At 40.0% G+C, this 20,324-nt stretch overlaps 1 protein-coding gene and 1 long non-coding RNA gene across 10 annotated transcripts in view; one reads left to right on the top strand and one right to left on the bottom strand.

Moving 5' to 3' along the window:
- The window catches only part of LOC121677445 (Fc receptor-like protein 5), a 167,287-nt gene that overhangs the window by 3,862 nt on the left and 143,101 nt on the right, over positions 1-20,324 (top strand). For 6 of the 9 annotated variants that reach the window (XR_006020967.1, XR_006020968.1, XR_006020969.1 and 3 more), the window contains exons 2-4: positions 12,678-12,704; positions 12,804-13,085; positions 13,192-13,485. Coding sequence is in view for 5 of the 9 variants with exons in the window: in XM_042056191.1 (XP_041912125.1) it covers positions 12,678-12,704; positions 12,804-13,085; positions 13,192-13,485 (603 nt within the window). In the remaining 4 variants the exon portion in view is untranslated. Of the gene's footprint in view, positions 1-12,040; positions 12,142-12,425; positions 12,611-12,677; positions 12,705-12,803; positions 13,086-13,191; positions 13,486-20,324 lie in introns of those variants that run through there. The other 3 variants (XM_042056190.1, XM_042056189.1, XM_042056192.1) reach the window with 3 other exon arrangements.
- On the bottom strand, positions 1,263-12,085 carry LOC121677498. The gene is made up of 2 exons (XR_006021010.1): positions 12,024-12,085; positions 1,263-1,360 (listed from the first exon to the last, which is right to left on the bottom strand). It is a non-coding gene; the product is annotated as an uncharacterized LOC121677498 (long non-coding RNA).

The raw sequence follows: 20,324 nt of genomic DNA, 5'->3' as shown, positions 1-20,324 counted from the left end.
AGCTTTACTTATCAATCTCCGGTAAGAGATTGTTCCATATCCACTTTCGCTTCCATCAGAGAAGTGATGGAGCTGCGCAGTTGCAACAGGTCTGAAATCTGATGGTCTCACGCATCTGGGTACAACTACATCTGACAGCTGGTCTAGGTCTTGTAACCAGGTGTTCAATTTTTGGCCTTCTTTGCACAGCTGTTGCATGAGCATCTTTGCAGAATTTCAGGTGCAAGGAATCCCAGCGGATCAAAGATTGAGCTTGAGACTGAGAGAATTCCTTGTCTCGTGATTGGTTTGTCTTTAACATTGAACTTGCACAAGTGCAATTCTGTAAATCATAGCACACCTAAAGCCCTTTCCATGGGTAGCACATAGGTCAAGTCCAAGTCTCTGATATCCTTGGCTCTCTCTCAGTCTGGAACAGAGGCAAGCAAGGCACGGTTGTTACTTGTCCATTTTGTCAGATGAAATCCTCCACTAGCACACAATGCTATGGGGTCTCTGCACAAATCAACTGCTTGAGCTTCACTGGCAATTGATGTCAAACAGTCATCGATGTAAAAATTCTTTAGGACTGTGTCCACAGTCTCAGGTGACGACTTACAGTGATTCTCCTCCGCTGTTCTTCGAAGTGAGTGTAATTTGAACAGCTAGGAGAGGATGTCGCACCGAAGATGTGAACAACCATCTTGTATTCAGCGATGTTCTGACTAACGTCAACTCCTGGCCACCACAGTAGGTCAGTGTCGTCTTCAAGAACCCTCACTTGATAATACATTGCGTCTACTTCAGCAATCATAGTGACTGGTTCTTGTCTGAAACACGTCAACACTCCCACAAGTAAGTTAATCAAATCTGGTCCCTGTAGAAGCTCACTGTTTAATGAGACCCCGTTTACACGAGCATGTGTATTTTTATAAACGAAGACATTTTCCTACTTTTGAGCCTTTCATTTAGACGCAAACGGAGAATTCTCCCCGTAAAACGGTTATCCAAAAAAACTCCGGCCAAAGTGATTTTTTTTGGAAAACTTCGTTTATGCGTTTGGTTGTAAACTGTGGTAAACGGAGTTTTGGGCAGCCAACGTCACAGTATGCAACAGAAGTACACCAAATGTGCGACCAATGTTTACATTTACATGTTCTCACGTGCGACTTTTCAGGGTTCTGATTGGTTAATGTGAGCTTGAGCTTATCGTTAGACTGCCACTGTGCGTGCTCATGACAGCATGTATGTACACGGGTTCGTGTAAACACATTTAAAAAAAAAAACGGTCTCGTGTAAATGCAGTTTTATTTGCAAACGTAGATGGCCAGATATTCGTTTAGGAAAATACCCTGCTTCGTGTAAACGTAGTCTGAGACTCCTTGGTGGCTGGCAGCACACTACGCGAAGCTTCTTCTTTTGAGGATGGTATACCCTGTGGTGAGGAATATACCACACTTTTCCATCCTTAAAGTTCAGCAGTGTCACTGGAACTTCAGCTGCATATCTTTTGTTCAACATGTCGTTCATGAATGACGTATATTAGGAAGGTTTAATGTATGCTGTAACACAGCACTTTGGTTGTTTGGCATCTGGACACTAGACTTTTTTCATTGGAAGACCTATGCAGTAATGTCCATCCACATGATGTTCTGAACTTGACACAGACTCCATGAAGTAATGATCCTCTTGTGACATTTCTGACTTGTCATCACAATTGCATCATGAAGTCATGATTGTATTGTTGTACGAGTAGTTGTTCCACGTTGTCAATGACAGTCCTGTTAACTCATTGAGTGCCAAAAACATAATATTACGTTTTTCCTTCCCATGCGTTGAGTGCCAAAAACGTAATATTACGTTTTTAGCTTTTTTTTAAATTACGAAACTAGACACTCTAACACACCTTATATGTGATTTTGGGAACTCTGTGATGAATGGAAATGAAATATATGATGATCGAAAACACATGAAAACGCACAATCTGGACATTTTATCATAACTCGGTTGCTGCTTTGGGTCGAATCAGTGATGCATGCACGTCAGCTCAAAGCCAGGCCATTTTCGTGGGTCTATCACTAGGTGGCAGTCTCCCCAGGTCTCATAGGTCACTTCCTGGAAACTTTACAGGCAACACTTATACATATTTCACATATTTCATGAAAGACGTTATATCTCCATTTCTAGAAAAAAAAACAGCAATTTTGATGAAAACTAGCCACTGTTTAGCTTGCGATTTCTCAGGTGTGTAGAAATACACGGTTTGCACCCACTGAGAGCTTAAAGTCTCACCTTTCAAACGAGCCATTGTATGTGTTCATAGCTATAACACAGAATATGCTGTGGCTGTACAAAAATCATCAACAATGGTCTAGATCAGTGGTTCTCAAATGGGGGTACGCGTACCCCTGGGGGTACGTGAAGGCACTCCAGGGGGTACGTGAGATTTAACCCTTAGAAGCGATTGACGCAAAGTGCGTCAAAAAACACACCTTCCTTCTCTGTTACATTGCTCCGCAACTGTTCATAGCAGCGATCCTCCTTCCTTCATCCTTCTGGCTTATGAAAACAGACGAAGTGACTGCAAAATAATAACGTCATGTACAAAAAAACAACTGCACACCCATGACTCTGGTTTGAATTACTCGCGAACCCGTGAACGCATAGATATGCCACGCATGTCAGATGAAAGAGGAGACACAGAGCTATCATTTGATACCAAGTACATCCTTCTGGGTTATAAAACAGACGAAGTGACAGCAAAATAATAACTTCATATAGCTCGACTTACCTCACATTTTTGTCTGTTTTGTGGCAAAGCATGTTTATAATCCAACGCTATTGTGTGTTTCTCTAGTCTATGGCAAAGAATGTTCATAATCCGGTTTTGAGATCCTAGCTAATTCCTGCATGGCATTCAATTCAAGGCTCACATTGCATTCCAATTTGTTCGACAACGAAACACTTTTTTTGCCTTTGTTCATGGCTACGCAGTAAAAGGTTGTAGAGAATCATGAGTGCAGACAGGCTGAGGCACACACACGTAAACTCGGGTCAAGTCAGGTCAGATCAGTTCAGTTCGTGTTCCAGATATGGAGCGCAGAAAGGTAATTTTTAATCACTAAATAAAAAAATGCCATTTATTTCTGTAAGGTGCACACCACATTATGTCTGTAAATTGCTCAGCCCCAGAAAATCCCTCCACCGTGGCAATGATATTGCCAGATTCAGGACAGTCTGCCATACACACACATGAAATGCATGTAGAGCTATGAGCTTGCTGTGGTGAGATACATGTCAAAATATAATATTTTTTATAATACGCTTTTTATATTTTAATTCTTTAAAAATCTAAATAAAATCAATGCTAGTACTAATACATGAAATGATAGCCTAGACTCTGCCGTAAAAAAGCAATATATAATATGTGTGTGTGGCACTACAATGACCAGAATAAATCCTTATGAACAAAGGTAGTGAAAATGCCCTAAAAAACTAAGGGTTAAAATATACATATATTTAAAAAGTAGAATCCATGCAAAATGCTTAAAAAAACAATAATTTAATAAATCTTTCAGGAAAATATAAGTTGTATGTGTATGTGTTTATTAGTTCCAAAGTTTAATAAATTAGACAATGATGGCACAGTGCTCTTTTTTAAGTCTTTTTTTCTCAACTAAAAGTGCTTGCGCTGGTTAGGGGGTACTTGGCTGAAAAAATATTTCACAGGGGGTACATCACTGAAAAAAGGTTGAGAACCACTGGTCTAGATTGCTGGGACTCTAGGACAAAGCTTCCGAAAACAGCTAGGCATTCAATGAGTTAACAGCACATGGTTGTGTGTTGTCATCAGTGTTCATGTCTTTTTCCCTAAGTTGTCCGTTCAGAATCCATCCATGTGCTTCTCCCTGGACATAGGAATTAGTGATGGATTTTAGCGTTCGTTGCCATGGGAGTTAGCGTTGTTCAGTTCGCCAAGATGATTCGTTCTTCTGATTCGTTCACCAGTTCGTTCAGTCACATGTTCTGCACAATGTTGTTTGGCAGCGAGTCACGAACTTTCAAACTATCGTTCATGGTCACGTTCATGGTAGTGGTTCAAAACATAATAATATTAACATAATAATATGTCATAAACACTATATTAATGAAAAAAGGCTTCAACCCCCTAACGAGAACAACATGATAGAGAGATAGATATAGATAGATAGATATATAGATACTTTATTGATCCCCAAGGGGAAATTAAAGGTCTCAGCATACAGACATCACACACAACATGCACTTACAGCAGAAAAAGTAATATAAGTATATAAATATAAAAAACTCCACTGCACAATAGAGACAGTAGATCCCATTATCCCATTGAGATCAATATGTTTTTTTATAGAGTTACCACAGTGCCACCTGTGGTTGTATAGAGTAATCTGTGGTAACTCTATACAAAACATATTGATCTCAATGGTGCATTTTGCCCATGTTCAGGGTGAAAAGTAAAAAAGAAAGATTTGCATAAAACAAGTCAAATTGGTGTTTTTAAAAAGAATGGATCATGGAGAATAAAGAAAAAAATATTAAAAAATCTTTGTATATTTCCACAAGGTGTTTGGGTGCTCTGAAAATGAGAACCTTTTTCAGACTTGTAAGGTCTGCTGAAGGTTCTGAAAATGAGAACCTTTTTCAGACTTGTAAGGTCTGCTGTTCAGACCCTGAAGGATTTTATTTTCTGTTCATTGCTTTTTGTGAGAGTGTTTCTACTTATCTCAGTAAGGAAAATAAATCAAGAGCCTATGTTGAGTACAAATATGTCTTCTGAAGGCCTAAACAGAGCCCAGCCAAAAACTCTGATCAACTTTGAGGGACAGCTATGACCATGCAGGATCATCTAGACCAAACATGATGATTTTGCTACATACTATTCGTATTTATGTACCAGCATGCAAAATTTGAGCCTCCTACATAGTTTAGTTCTTGCGCTGTGGGCTTGTGAACTTTGACAAAAAAAAGACGCCGAACAAAATCGACAACCCCCTCCCCCTGTAAAACTGGCTGTATCTTGGAAAGTATTGATCTTACATAAAAGTAATTTTACAGTGTGTCTCCTGGGTAACATAGGTGCACCTGGTAATTTTTTACACCTGGTAATTTTTTGAGACCTAAGTGCGTGGGCCCTGATTGAATTGACGTGGAATGACCAATGGACATATAAGAGAATAACGTAGACAAGTAATATAAAAACTATATCAGTGCAAGAATAGGTTGAAGTAATAGGGTTGCAGCCATTGGTCAAGTATTTAATAAAAAAGTATTATGTACAGCCACAATCCAGGCTGTGGGAGGGAGGGAGGGGATATGCATATGTGCTAATATAGCATGTAAACAGCGTAGCAGTAAAACAGTAGGCTAGTGGACAGTACATACACAAACATGGAGAAGGTGGGAAGGCAGACAATGCAGAGAAGTCTATTTCTTCTCTACCCTTAAGTGAAGCACTGAACAGTTCAATGGCCCTGGGGACAAATGACTTCCTCTGTCAGTTGTGCATGACAGTGAGTGAAGTCTCCAGCTGATCAAGCTCTTCTGCTTTGTAATAGTGCTGTGGATGACATTCATTGTCCAAGATGTTGAAGAAGTCTGTTCAGGGTCCTTTTGTCTGATATTGAAGTGATGCACTCCAGTTCGGCTGTATGAACAAATAGAAATGCTAATTTGCGAACAAGATGAAAATGAACGTTAGCTTGCAGCAGTAGTGTTATGTGTGGGTGGGTGGGGGTGAAGCCTTTATTCCATTAGTCTCGTGTTTTTAACAAATAGCCTACTTGTGGCCACTATTGGTTAAAAGTGCACATAATCATGAAGTTAGAGCTATTTTTATGTTTTGAACTACTACCATGGTCATTAGGGTGCATCAGTTGCCCCCTAAAAATGAAAAGATTCCTCCGATCATGATGCATTTTTGTTTTTATGTTCCTTTTGGTAAGAAAACACACTGGGTGAAATATTCAAAATTGACAAAATTCAAAAGTTTAATGGTGGCACCAGGAGCTCAAAGTTATGGAAAAAGCCGCTATTTTACAACTTCTATGACAAAATTTTGATCACTTTTCATGAAACATTATGGCACCTTATAGAGTATACCAAATATCTTAGATACTGTAGACAGTATGTCTAGAATGTCTAAAAATATTTGGAGGTTTATTTTAGGGTGTCACTAGCATTCTATCAGTGCTGCCTATGCATATGCTAGCCCCTATTATAATGATGCTGGATTACCTGTTTTCAAGACAACTGAAGATACAAGTGAAATGTTAAGAAGCAAATTCTCAATGTCTATTTTCTATGTGGCCGTCTCAAATTTGGAACCATTACTCTGTCTTTTGCTATAACTTGCACAATGTTCTGGAATCTCTCTTCTATTGTGGCAGAACAAACTTTCTCATGGGCTAGTTTAACCCCACGCTCTGCCACATCATTTGTCACAATGAAGTTTGTAAGTGTTGCCTTTATCCTCTCGTAAGATGTCAAGCCATCCCATTGTGACACTGGTGTTGAGAGCATGTTCATCAAATATATCAAAAGCTGCAAAGAACAGCCACGAGTCTTCACCTATGAAGTTTTCCAGTTTGAGGGCCACAGCTTCCTCTGGTAGACTTGGAAAGCATGGTTTGCCGTAGTCTGTTCCTGTCCTGTTCCTGGGGGTAGCAGCCTTTGGGAAGCTCAGCAATCTATCCACCATAGCCTGCTTAGTGGATGTCTGCACTCTCTCACTGAACAGAGCAAGTGGTACAAGCTCTGCTGTCAAATACCACAGGTGGTTTGAGAAGGTCTTAATTGCAATTTGTACAAGTAGAGATCTTTGAGTAGTTGCAGGTCATTTTGTGGTGCAGATGTACCAGAAGAGCAGGTGAACCACCATTTTGCATAGACGAAACAAACAAACTTCACCAATCTTTGAATGTGAGGGAGTTGTCTGCCAGTACAGTACCAGCAGGTAATGCAGCAATCACATCAGAGAGCAGAGATATTTTAAAAAGGTAGATACATTTTGCCATCCACCTGGCATGATGGACTGCTCCACATGTGAGAAATGTTGAGCTGTGATCTCTCAAATACAACCTCACAAGGTCCAGAAATTCCTTGTAGTCATCTCTTGGTAGAAGATCATGATCCAGGACCTCTTTTGACACTTCCAAGAAAGAGTTACGAAGATCATGCAAAACTTGTGGGAGTTCTGTTACATCACTGACTTCAAAAGTTATCTGCGTGGGATCTGCATGTGGTAAGATGTTAAAAGCCCCTCTCAAATGAAGAAAGACTTGGATTTCAGGAGCTTGGCTAGTCTCCACCACTTCTTTGAAGATATGTGAGATAATCAGTTCACCAATGTGATGGCGACACATCGCCCAGAGAAGATACTTCTTCACTTTCTGTTGTAGTGTGATGCAGGCAGCAGTAACCTGATCTGTGTTGGAAGCAGTGGTGTCACACACCATGGCAGTAATGCTAGCAAGACAGTTCCAACTGAAAAGGACATTGTAAACTGCTTCTCCAGTCAAGGTACCCGTCTTCTCTCCACCAACAGCTTTGGGTACAACTGGTATTCCCAACAATTTGAAATCACCTCCTCCAGAAACAATGACAGGCAGACGATCATCCATATTATACTTGGACTTCAAGGCTTCCATCATTTTTCCATCCCAATGTACTGCAGTAATGTCAGGTACAACCCTTTGCTCCTTTATCGCCTGTGAATTATGTCTATGAGCTGTTGTGCGTGATCTATCTGCAGTGCTGTAAGAAGAAGATATCTTTGAAGGATCTCCTCCAGTTTTCTCAATGAATTTTCTGGTCAAAGAAGCAGTGTCTGTGGGTGTCATACCCAACCGTTCACAGTGTTGTTGGATCTCAGTGTCTTGAAGAATGTCATGAGGCACATATGTTGCAGTCCCTGTTTTAACAAGTCTTCTGTGTTTCCTCTTTGGGGTTATTTCAGTTAACTCCTCCTCTTCCTCATCTTCACTGCTCTCACTGACATTAGAACATTGTCCTGGGTCTATTTCTTTGAATTGTTCTTCTTGAACTTTCTTATTTTCCTCTGCTCTTGTCACACTTTTCTCCAATCTTTGCCTTTTCCTTTCTTCTTTCCTTTTCTGAATTAAATCCAATCCAGCAATAGTTGCAACTCTGTCTGTCATCATTGATTGCAGGAAAAGCTTATCTTCCTCATTTTCAATTTGTAGGAAGGCATCTTTAGGCCAGAGAACACAAGATTTGTCCAACAAGTCATTGTATTCTTTTTCTTTTTCGACAGTTCTCTTGTTTTTTGCAGTTTTTCTGAATTTCTTGTCATTCTCAAAGAATTTCACAAGCTTGTTGCATGTGCTTTTCTCCAGATCTTTGACTTTCCAGACTGTAGTGGAACTCCTGCCCTTTTATATATATTTTCAATTTGGGGGAAGAGAGCTGTTGCACTCTCATAAACAGACCTATTCATTTTCCCACATGTCTCTGTTGTGAGATATTTTAATGCTCTTATGATCAGTTTTTTTTTTCTCTCTGACAAACACGTTTGTTTTACCAGGGGGCTGGGTTGAGATTCTAGAGTGCTACGTGCCCCGCTTCTAAAGCTTTGAAACATAGGCTTCTAGTCTAGACCAGGCAAAGCGTGAAGTTGTAGCCATCTGCATTTGGTAGGCTATATTCACCAGACCCATGGCTACACTGGACATGCAAATATGTTCTGTGCCCCGAGCATATGCTTGCCTTTCTCTGTCTATTATCTGCAGCGTTAGGGCCTCCTCTCCGATGAGATTGCTAGTCCGCGGATCAGCGAAGTTACAGGCTATGCCCATGCGTCTGTCACACGTCTGATCATTTGCGGCACAAATGGATGGTAGGCTATTATAGAACCGCTGGCCGAAAAAAACTAAACATTTTCCAGATTAGGAAATATTTTGTAATGTGTGATCAAATAAAGAGGCATAGCCTACAATTGGGGGGTAGTAATGTGAGCGCTCGTTCATTGTCTATGCACGTCTGCGCAAGTGAAACTGAACCTTATCATAAAGACACCTTTCTCAACAACTTTTCTGTTCAATCGGGACCAGCAGAATTGTCATTAGGATCCATCGGACGTTTCCCTTGTCTACCCTGTTAAACTTCAGGCTCTCGTGTTTTGCTGAATGATATTTAACTCAGCAGATCACCCTAGTAGATAACCAGAATTACAGTCTCCAGAATTGTAAGTCAGAATGTAAACTGGGCCACAGATGGTAAGCACAATTACATTAGCTTAAAACTATCTAGCCTAGTATAACCTAAAACTAGCTTAATTAAAATGTCACAACCCATAATTATTTTTTTTATTAGAATATAGATATTAAGAGAATAAATCTATTATGCAAATACTACATAATACAATTAATCATAAAATGGCCCTGATGTGTCACTAGACATTAAGAAATCATGTTCATTTCAAATACTTATATCACTGACAACAGTAGTCCCGCCAGGATATTGTCATTTAAAAAGTGAAGTTGCAGCCCTCAACTAATGTTGATGTTGTGTTTTGTCATGTCATGTTGTGTTTTGGCCTGATGCGCCACCCTCCACCTATCTACTTGTGCTTTATCTCCGAAGAGGGTTTTCTGAGGTAGATGAGGCAGCACTCATAAGACCATATGTGTCAGTTTGAAACCTGTTGTTTAGTTCCATGATCTGCCTATCAAGGACTTCATTCCATAACTGTTTAAGACCAACATTATCCTTCACAGGCGATGAGCAGCCCAAAGTAAGTTCAACCTGCGAATTGCACAGCCTGGCAGGCAGAGTTCTCGGTCGGGCCCCTGCGACATCCCAATCAACGATCCCATATTTCTCCAAATAAATCCTCTGTCAATGTCATTGCTCTATCTAGTGACTTACTTCATTTCTAAACTCCGAATAGCTCTCCTTAAGCCCCTCAATCAGGTCTATACATTCTGCTGTTGTTATGGAGGCAGATTGTAAGCCTTTCGTTGCGAAGTCACTGGCTTCAAACAATTTGTTAAACATAACGAGGAGAAAGAGGAATTTTTTGGTTTGCATTTGCTGAAGCAGTGAGTCGGCTCGACTTTAGTGTGCCCAGATGTTTCGGAGTATTCAGCAAGGGTCTCACACAGGGCCAAGGAGAGTCAGGACTTTGCTCACTGCACCCGACCAAGAACTCCACCGGACACGATCTCTCCAATTCCATGGCTGGCTCCTCAGGTCGCATCTGCTGCTGTATGTCCATGAATCTACTGTAGCATGCCTGTGTGACCCAGTCATGAAAGTATGTAAGCTATTGATCACTCCAAAAAAGGTAGAAACAGCAGGGGACACTCTAGACGCAGTGCACAGGACGAGGTTGAGGGGATGCGAGGCGCAGGGAAGGTGTTCTTTAAAATAATTTGCACCCCCTCCTTTATGGCCTGACATAACAGACGCACCGTCAAAGCCAAGGGCCACGCACAGACAGGGATCAAGCTGTAATGGCTCCAATACTGGGAGGATCTTTGATGAAATAGCGTTCGCACTCATCTCCTCCGTCTCGACAAAGCCCACAGCCCTCTCCTTTAATTGGCCCGCATGAATATACCTGATGCACACTGCCACCAGCTCTTTTCGGGACATGTCTTTGCATTCGTCTGCCAAAATTGTGTAGTACGTGTCCTCCTCTGCATGAAGTTCCAATTTTATTATGCGGATAAGCAGCAATGCTGCAATGTTCAAATTTTCATTTTGTTGGCATTTCTAGGCAAATCGTCTAGGTGCTGTTTAATGCATGGATCATAATTTGAGAGGCGCTAAAATAATAACAGGAAGTTACCTTTATTCAGTGCCTCTTCATTTTCACGGTGGCCACGCAAAGGGATACATTGTTTAGCACAGAATAGAACAATGTCAATGACGACTTTTATGTGTTCCCTGTTCCTTTCTATAAATGATCTGTTCATAAAATCTCTGTTCAACTGGTTAACAATATTTCCACGGGCTTGACAGCTTTGCTTGTATTCCTCGAGCCTGCCTAAGGCTGATGCATGTGTCTTACTAGCCTCATGTTTAAGAGCTGATTGGGAGAGATGCTTCCCGTCTCTGAAACCTGATTTTAGAAATCGACTTTCGATGGCCGAGTTAATTGTTTCAGGGAAATGGCGACATGCCTTGCAAAACACAATGTCCCTTGACATGCTGTACTCGCCATGAGACATGCTGTACTAGCCATGAGCATTTTCCATACCAATGAGCAGAAAAACTTCTTGATTTGCCACCTATAGTAGAGGGAAATGAACTGCATCTGGGCTGTGTGGCAGGCTCGTCAATAGTGGACAAATCTGACGGGGCATCTATCTCCAAGTCGATGTTGCTGATAGTCAAGTCTGGAAGTTGTAAAAAAAATAAGGCGATAGGTTCAATGATTCTCCTCAAATATGCTTTTTGCCATAATAAAAACATTACAAGTGCCTCTGTAGCTAGCTAGCCTACCTGAGCTTTTACCTGGAGTAGCTGGAGAGAGCGTTAATAGAATATCTGGATCTACACTTTCCAATTCAACAGTGACAGACCCCTCATTACTCTCTAATTGAGAGGGCAACGTTGAGCACTGCTCATCCTGATCCTGCTCAATGCGACGACGTTTGGCCATAAAATTAAATAATTTGGTTTGCTTCATCTAGATTTAGTGTTATTTAGTATTATTTGTATTTTAGTATATTCTTTATCTTCTACTGTCCTTATTGCTTAGTTGTGTTTTTTATATTATATACTTTTATTACTTTTTCTGCTGTTAGTGAATGTTCTGTGTGATGTCTGTATGCTACTGAGACCTTGAATTTCCCCTTGGGGATCAATAAAGTATCTATCTATCTATCTATCTATCTATCTATCTATCTATCTATCAATCATTTTAGCTAGCTAAGACCATGGCTAAAAACAACGGCTTCACTGGATTGTATAGGAGGGTTCTCACAGCGACGTTGGGAAGGGGGAGGAACTGCCGCTGCTCGCAGGCTCTGAGTGTTGACTTGTGCACCTTTTTTAGATGGTGAACGTAAACGAAGGAAATCCCTCTGATTGGACGGGCAAGACTGACAAGTAGGCGGCCTAGGCCCGCGGCTACGCCTATGTTTGCAGCATTAGGAGGTCATCTGAATTAAATAAAAAGTTATTTCAATAAAAAAAAACAGGCCAAGTTACATGTTAACATATAGGACCCCTTCATTGATATCACTTTCACAATTCTTGCATCCATTGAACTTGTGAGTTCTTGGAGAGTTTCTGCTTTAATGTCTTTGCAGAAGAATAGCCTCCCAGAGCTGCTGCTTGGATGTGAACTGCCTCCCACCCTCATAGATCTTTTGCTTAATGATGCTCCAAAGGTTCTCAATAGGGTTAAGGTCAGGGGAAGATGGGGGCCACACCATGAGTTTCACTCCTTTTATGCCCATAGCAGTCAATGACCCAGAGGTATTCTTTGCAGCATGAGATGGTGCATTGTCATGCATAAAGATGATTTTGCTACGGAAGGCACGGTTCTTCCTTTTGTACCATGGAAGTGGTCAGTCAGAAACTCAACATAATTTACCGAGGTCAACAAAGTGCTACTGAATAGGTACATATAATTTACTTTTTTTTCTATTTCTATTTTTCAAAACTAATATAAAACGTTTATTTTTCAGTGTTAACTGGCCAAGTGACTGTTGCTGGTATGTTGATGTCGATATATTTTTTATTCTTTTTACATTTTTTTTATCTGAAACTGTGAGTGATTGTGAGATTGACACAAAACTCTTCTCTCTGTATAGGCGGGCCTGTTTCTTCCCTGGCAGTTCTGAAGGGCCCGGAACTAGCTTACCTCAACAAAAGAGTTAAGTTTTCCTGTGAGGTCCTACGTTCACTTCCATCAGCCACCTACCAGTTTATGAAGGTGAAAGATATCCCAATTACCACAAAGAAACTTTTATCTGCAGGTCAGCCACCCATATTATACTTAAAGGTCACTAATACCTCAGCCGGAGCATACTACTGCAAAGTGACAGTGCTGGGAAAATCAAGTACCAGCAACATTCTAAACCTGAAAGTAGTGAGTAAGTATGATTCACATCTTTGCTGAAGCTTACAGTATACATAATGTTAAACAAAAAAAACATTCTTGTGAAACTATTATTTCCCTCTGTATATCCTGATCCTCAGTTCCAGTCTCAGGTGCCAGCCTCCTGTCTGTGCCCAGTCCTCCTACAGTGTTTGAAGGATCCTCACTGACTCTTTACTGTGAAGTTCAGAAGGGCTCTCACCTCTCCTACACATGGTATCACAACAGACTGGAAGTGAAAGCTTCCTCACACATGCATAACCTTTCTGGCAACTTACTTAAAGTGGACAAGCTGACAAAGTGGCATGCTGGAAGTTACTCCTGCTCTGCATGGAATGATATAGGAGTTAGCCCACGCTTCTCCAGTAGCAATGAAATACATGTCACAGTCAAAGGTACAGAATAAGACTCACTGGTCCCTAATTTTAGTATGACATGCAATTAGCAGGGTACAATACTTAAAGGAGAATTCCGGTGTGATATTGACCTAAAGTGTGTTGAAACATGATACCGAGTGTGAACGTATGTCTCATAGCTCATCTCGGCTTGTCCCCTGCACTCCAAAATCTGGCGCTAGTTAGCCAATGCTACCAACAGGTTTTCAAAGGGGGTGCCTTGGGCATCGGCCTAGCCATGCAAATAAATCACTGTTTTACACCATTTACGAGGCTCAAAGTAGCTCCACAATCAAGTACCAGCAACATCCCTTGGTAGACTTCCAAGGGCCCTGACATTTAAAATGAGACATTGAGAACTTTGAAAAAGCACTGGTAGTTTATTTGCAAGACGATTTATACAGACAGTACCTTCAGGAAGTTTACCGTTCGCCGCCATCTTGATAATTCTGTGGAAATGCATGGATTCCAGTTGCTAATTATTTTTTGAATCTGATAACTAGCGCCAGATTTCGGAGTGCAGGGGACAAGCCGAGATGAGCTATGAGACATACGTTCACACTCATCATGTTTCAACACACTTTAGATCAATATCACACCGGAATTCTCCTTTAAGGGAAAACTCTGGTCAAAGAACAACCTAGAGTCTATTTTTGGATAATAACGAGTGCAAACTTCCGTTGGGGACCAAAACAATGTTAATCGGAATTAACCGGATAAGACTAGAATGAAAAGAAAATAGGTTGTTTTTAGACCAGACTTGTCCTTTAAGACCGTCCTTTACCATGCTGCGGAACTCATACCAATATTAGTCTGGTGCATTGTGTCTCAAAGTATACTCTCGCTGGAATTTGATGTTCATTTTTTTTTTTTTTTTTACATTTTGATAGTACAGAGGGTAAATGTCAATTTTTTAGTGTCTATCTTTATTGCATTGCATGTAAATGCAATGGTCTATTATCGCTGTTCTTCTTATAATGGCATTGCATGTAAATGCAATGGACTATTATCACTGTTCTTATTACAGTGCATGAAAATGCACTGTACTGTTCTTCCAAAGTTTCTTATTACAGTGCATGAAAATGCACTGTACTGTTCTTCCTAGGCTTCTTCTTCTTCTTCTTCTAACGCAATTAATGCAGCTTCAACCGCTTAACGTAGAAACTTCATCACGTAGATCTTACTTAGGGCTTTGTATTTTTCATCTTTGTAACTTTTATACTTTTTGAACTATTAATTAAAAACTACTCAAAATTTCCCCATAGACTTAACATTGGCTGATGACATCACAATAGAGCCGTTAAGCAATTAGAATCCTATGGCAGGTGTTCGGGCCAGAGCCATATAAAGGTAGAGTTGCGACAACTCCATTGACGCTAATGTTCCATTTTTTTTTCAACAATGGCGGCTAATGGAAGCCTCAAATAGTTCCCGAAAGTTAACAATTTATAATAGCAGCAGTGCAGTTACAGACTGTTTGTAGCCAACATTTCAGACTCAGATTTACATTATTGGCTCATCCGAATAATAATAATAATAATAACAGTAACAACAGTAATAGTAGTCAAGTAATAGTATTAATAACCTAATTATAATAATAAACTATTTATGTATCGACTATGACAGCTTTTCTGCTGCTCAGTTTTTATCAGTTCCTTATCAAATAAATTAAAAGAGGCTAAAGCCCAATAAATGTGCCACACATACTAACCTAATATAAGATAAACCTTGCCTATACCATTTCAATTAGGCAGCACTAGGCAACACCACAAACGAGCTGTCATTAAGTTTTTGCGTTTGTAGCCTACAACTTTTATGACGTGACGTGTCTTGGGCATTTAGCTTTACCATCATGTCAACATAGTTGTAACGTTATGCAATGCTCATCTAGGCTATGGATTTAAGTGGTTTAATTTTAAAAAGAGCAGCAAAAGTGGGATAAAGTGCAACTGCTTCCCCAAACCAATTCCTCCATAACTGTGGATTTAATCGTTTGATATGTGGATAACTTTCAGTGGACTAAACACATAAAAGGTAAGATTTTGTTATCACAAAGCTAGCTGGTTCGTTAAATATGGCGAAGCATATTTACAGCCAACTTTGTAGGCCTACTTGCAGCAGTGAAACTGAGTTTGTTGTTAACATGGTTGGTAACGTAAACGTTTCTTCAGTTAGGAGCAGGACTGTTTTTTTTATTTTGCATTCATTTTCATTGGCAAAAGCTAGCCTACTGTATGCATGAGAGAACCTAGATTTGAGGGAGCTGCAGCTGTTAGCATCAGCAGGTCATATTAACACAGCAGGGCACACTAGCCCAGTGATGGCTAGCCCAGTGATGAAGGATCGTGTAAAATCCCCATCCCCAGAAAGTTTCAAACCAAGCTTGCGCTGATGATGCATGATCACTGATCAAATTGCTATTTTCTGACACAATGCACACCATTTCCAGGTGCTCACCTGTCTGAATCTCAAGCTCTTTAGCCTAGCATCTGCTGTTCACAGCACGGTGAATGACAAACGATGACAAAATGCTGTTCATGTTTATGAGTTCATATCCTGGTTATTTATCGAAGGACTTACATGTCACGTTTTATATTTTATTATGATCACTCGCATTACCATGGGGTTACTAAATAGGTAGGTCTAATGCTACGGTTAACTTAGAATGCCCACCGTTACACTAGAGATGTTAAAAAAACTTTTAAACTTTTTTTATTCTGCCGCGACGATAGGCTAGGCTTGGCTAGGTAATTCGCTCATTAGCTCAGATCAGTGGGTTCCGTTATTCTAGCGAAATTAGCGATTGTTCAGCGAAAATAAGACTTCCGGTTGAGCAGAATTTGCTAAATAAAAGTCGCGTAATACACAACGTGTTCTAGACCTGTTTTTTTTAGCAGATTCGGTCTTTGTAGGTACGCAAACCCGTGTATAATTGCTCAAGTTCGATTGACTTGTCAGATGAAATGGAGAATTTTGAACCTGTCGCTATCCTGAGTGTCTGCACGTAATTCTTCATAACGTACTGATTCACTAGGTGCAACACCCAAACGGGTCCGTGCAGACACTAATTACATACAGAATATCGGTCCATTTGATTTGCTTTATATCCATTTAATATGCTTTACTGTTTACAGGACACAAGACCAGAAATCAAATGCCTAACAATAAAAAATAAGCGAAACAAATGTGGTAAATGTTTTGTTTAAATTTAATTTTATTGTTCTTCATTTAATTTGCAATAAATATTTAATAGGTTTAAGAATGTGTAATTCTATTGCATGAGTAGTTTCATTGTTTCCTTATCAACAATCAGTTGTTTGTTTAGGCCTATTTAGGCTACACATAAATACTGAAGAATTAATGATACAATGCCGCAATTTAGAATGCACATTTATTAATAAAGCTAATGTTTTAACCCCAATGAACAGTGAACAGCTGGAAGACACATGCATTATATTCAAAATCTGAGGGTCAAGTCACAGTAACGTCGTACAGCACTGAAATGTAGAGTAGTTTAAAAACAGAAGAGACAGTACAAAACATGCACATGTATTAATTAAGCTGATGTTTTAACCCCATGTCAGTGGTATAAAATCAATACTTTTGTTAATCCACACAACTTCAGTAATAACGAATTTGTGGTCATCTTATGCAGATGCTTGGTCAATGATGATGACCTAACTCAGGCACTGGAGTCGTAGCTCTCATCCTGCGGTGCATCCTTCAGGAACAGTGAACAGCTAGAAGACACATGCATTATATTCAAAATCTGAGGGTCAAGTCACAGTAACGTCATACAGCACTGAAAGTACAAAACGGTTAACAGTAGTTAAATATAGCAAAAGACACTACGCCTAAAATAACACTAAGGCAGTTTACCAGGTAATTCAGTAAATGGTACATAAAGTTGCCTACAGTACATTATAATTTCCAAAAAAATACATAATAATTAGCCAATTAGTGACCCAATTGGCCAAATACTTTTCTACCAACACAAGGTAATGCCATGGGGAGTTGAACCCCACCCTGGTAAAACCAGAAGTGCCACCACCAACATTTTTTGCCTTTTTGTAGGGAAAAGCAAAACCTGCATTACACACAATATGATACAATTAAGCCTAGTGTTAAGCTAATTAATGACATACATATGTAATGCAGGGAAAACGAAACCAATTAGCCTTCAAATGTAGACATTAATCAGTAAACTGAATTGTTTGTGTTTAAGCTGACATTATATGATAAGAAGCTACATGGACATAACATGCAAATGTGTGTGTGGTACCCTTTGGTAGCTTTAAAGTCAGGTTTCTACCAACATAGCCTAGTACATTATTCCGAGAGCTGAAGGACCTTACAGTGCATACAACTGGCACTAAACAAATACAATGTACTTCAGAAATGATGTCTAAATAAACTACATAGTCCATTCCTTGTCTCACCAGCTGGGAGGACCAGAGAAGCGTCATGTCTAACCTGCTAACGCAGGGAATAGGCAGTTATACACTTTCAGGCAATAATAATAATACAAATATGTGACCTGAGAGTGCTAGGCTACCACTCATGACACTCTGTACAACTTGTGGCAAGTGTCTGCATCACATAGGCCTAATTCACACTGAACCAGAGTATTGAAGAGTATTCAGATAGAAAAAGAGTATTCATATTAAGGTAGGTAATAGTATAGTATAGTATACATCGCCAGGTACGTTGCATATTTCCTTAAGTCTGTAGAATATTTAAGCCTATGCTTATGCTGGTTTCATTTAACAGGCAGACATGGATGTCTTCTATGTTCACATTAACGCTCTGGGATTTGTTTCCCTGTGACATATTATTGATTTAAGATCATAGGTGAAATGATACCGTTGTTATCATGACGTTTATCACGTTATGATCTCTATTTACATCGTCTGCCTTTATACCCAGATCTCGATGGCAAAGAATGGTCCAATAATGTCCATGTGTTGGTGTCTGACATCGAAACGCAAAAGAGCTGCTGCACTACAGGAATTCAGCAATCTTTTTCACACCACACATAGCCTGACAATTACAAAACACTTGTAACCATGTATGACTGGCCCTTCCTCCAACTGTTCCTACACCTGTTATCTTCCTATCCTGACTGTCTGGTCTTATGCCTTTTTTTCCCCTTATGGTTTCTTCTCTCTGCCCAGTTAATGCTTAGGGATGGCGGAGCACATCTACACCCAGAAGGTGGTAAACAATGCCACCATTCGAACCCTACAAAAACAATTCCTTTGCCATGCTGGAAAGTTAGAACATTGCATAGCCTACATTGTATTTTTACTCACCCTACTGACCTCAAATTGTCTGCGCTGTAATTTTTTTTCACACCGCACACAGCTGACCTTTACAAAATACTGACCGTTACACTAACCATGTATGGCTTTGCGATCATACATTCTCACCATTGTCGACATAAGTATTATGTATAACTGCACATGAAAACAGAAGTTTGATAGTCTACCTCTGACCACAGCACAGGGTTACGGCACGCCAAGTGCTGGATAACATCATTTGCATTTACAATGGCTTGAGTTACAATATCAAACCAGCAATTATTCATATGGTTGAATGATAGGACAGATTTGGCGTAAAGTCTCCTTTTTCGACTAAGCCTACACACTGAGCTTTCTTGCTTCTCATTGAAATGACACCTTCCTTATAATGACGTTTATCGCGTGTTATGATCTCTTTATTTACACCGTCTGCCTTTATACCCAGATCTCGATGGCAAAGAATGGTCCAATAATGTCCATGTGTTGGTGTTCCCCTGTGATATATTATTGATTTAAGATCATAGGTCACATCAGTTGACTGATATTGCATTATGGATGTATGACACGGATTTCCTAATTACTGTTTTCTTACCTGCCCTGGGGATGATTACAATTAAAATGTCAGGAATGTGTGTAAAACGTATGGTGTCTTTACTTGCAACCACATTGAAATGCATGTTTAACCTACACAAATACACAAATCTCTCTCCCTAAACCATAAATTTATGGGGTACACGAGATCTGCCGGATCATTGTGGTTGCCTAGATCGATAGATGGGAACAGCCTGCTAATGTCCTCCAACACGGGCATTATGTGTGACATGTTGATTGTACAATTATTTTGTTGAACACAAAGCCGTAGGAGATTTAAATAGCTCTGAAGCAAATGTCGGCTCTGTGATGGGTGCGCTCTAAGGTGCTGGATAACAACACCTACATTTAAAATTGCTTGCGTTACAGCATTAAACCAGCAATTATTCATACGATTATCAAATCTGTTACAAGTTGGACAGATTTGGGGCAAAGTTTTCTTTTTCGACTAAGCCTTATATGCGCTTGCTTCTCATTTAACCCACACATTCTTGTCTGTGGTGACGGTGGAGACTGATAAGACCTTTTTAAATTTTGTGGAATACTCGGTTTTTTACTCCAGCCTTCCTCTGGCTCTGTCTCAACTTGTTCTGTTTTCATCTTTATCACAAAACTGCCTTTCTCGGGCCTAAATGTATGGGGTACATAAGGTCTGCTGGATCATTGTGGTTACCTAGATGGATAGATGAAACACCCTCTAAAATATTGTTCTATCGTATTATTTTGTTCAGCACAAAGCCGGAGTTTTACATAACTCTGAGGCAAATGTCGGCTCTGTGATGAGTGTGGTTTTAATCGCTAGACAACATCTACTTTTAAAATGGCCTTGCACCAACTTTCAACAGGTATCACCACACCCAACAGCAGGGATGTACAGTGCTACAAAATAAGAATTTGACCTCGAAACGCAAAAGAGCTGCTGCGCTACAGGAATTCAGCAATCTTTTT

Source organism: Alosa sapidissima, chromosome 12 (genome assembly GCF_018492685.1).
Source record: "Alosa sapidissima isolate fAloSap1 chromosome 12, fAloSap1.pri, whole genome shotgun sequence".
NCBI lineage: Eukaryota > Metazoa > Chordata > Actinopteri > Clupeiformes > Clupeidae > Alosa > Alosa sapidissima.
Note: the sequence above shows the minus strand (reverse complement) of the source record. Positions and strands in the feature narration are given on the sequence as shown.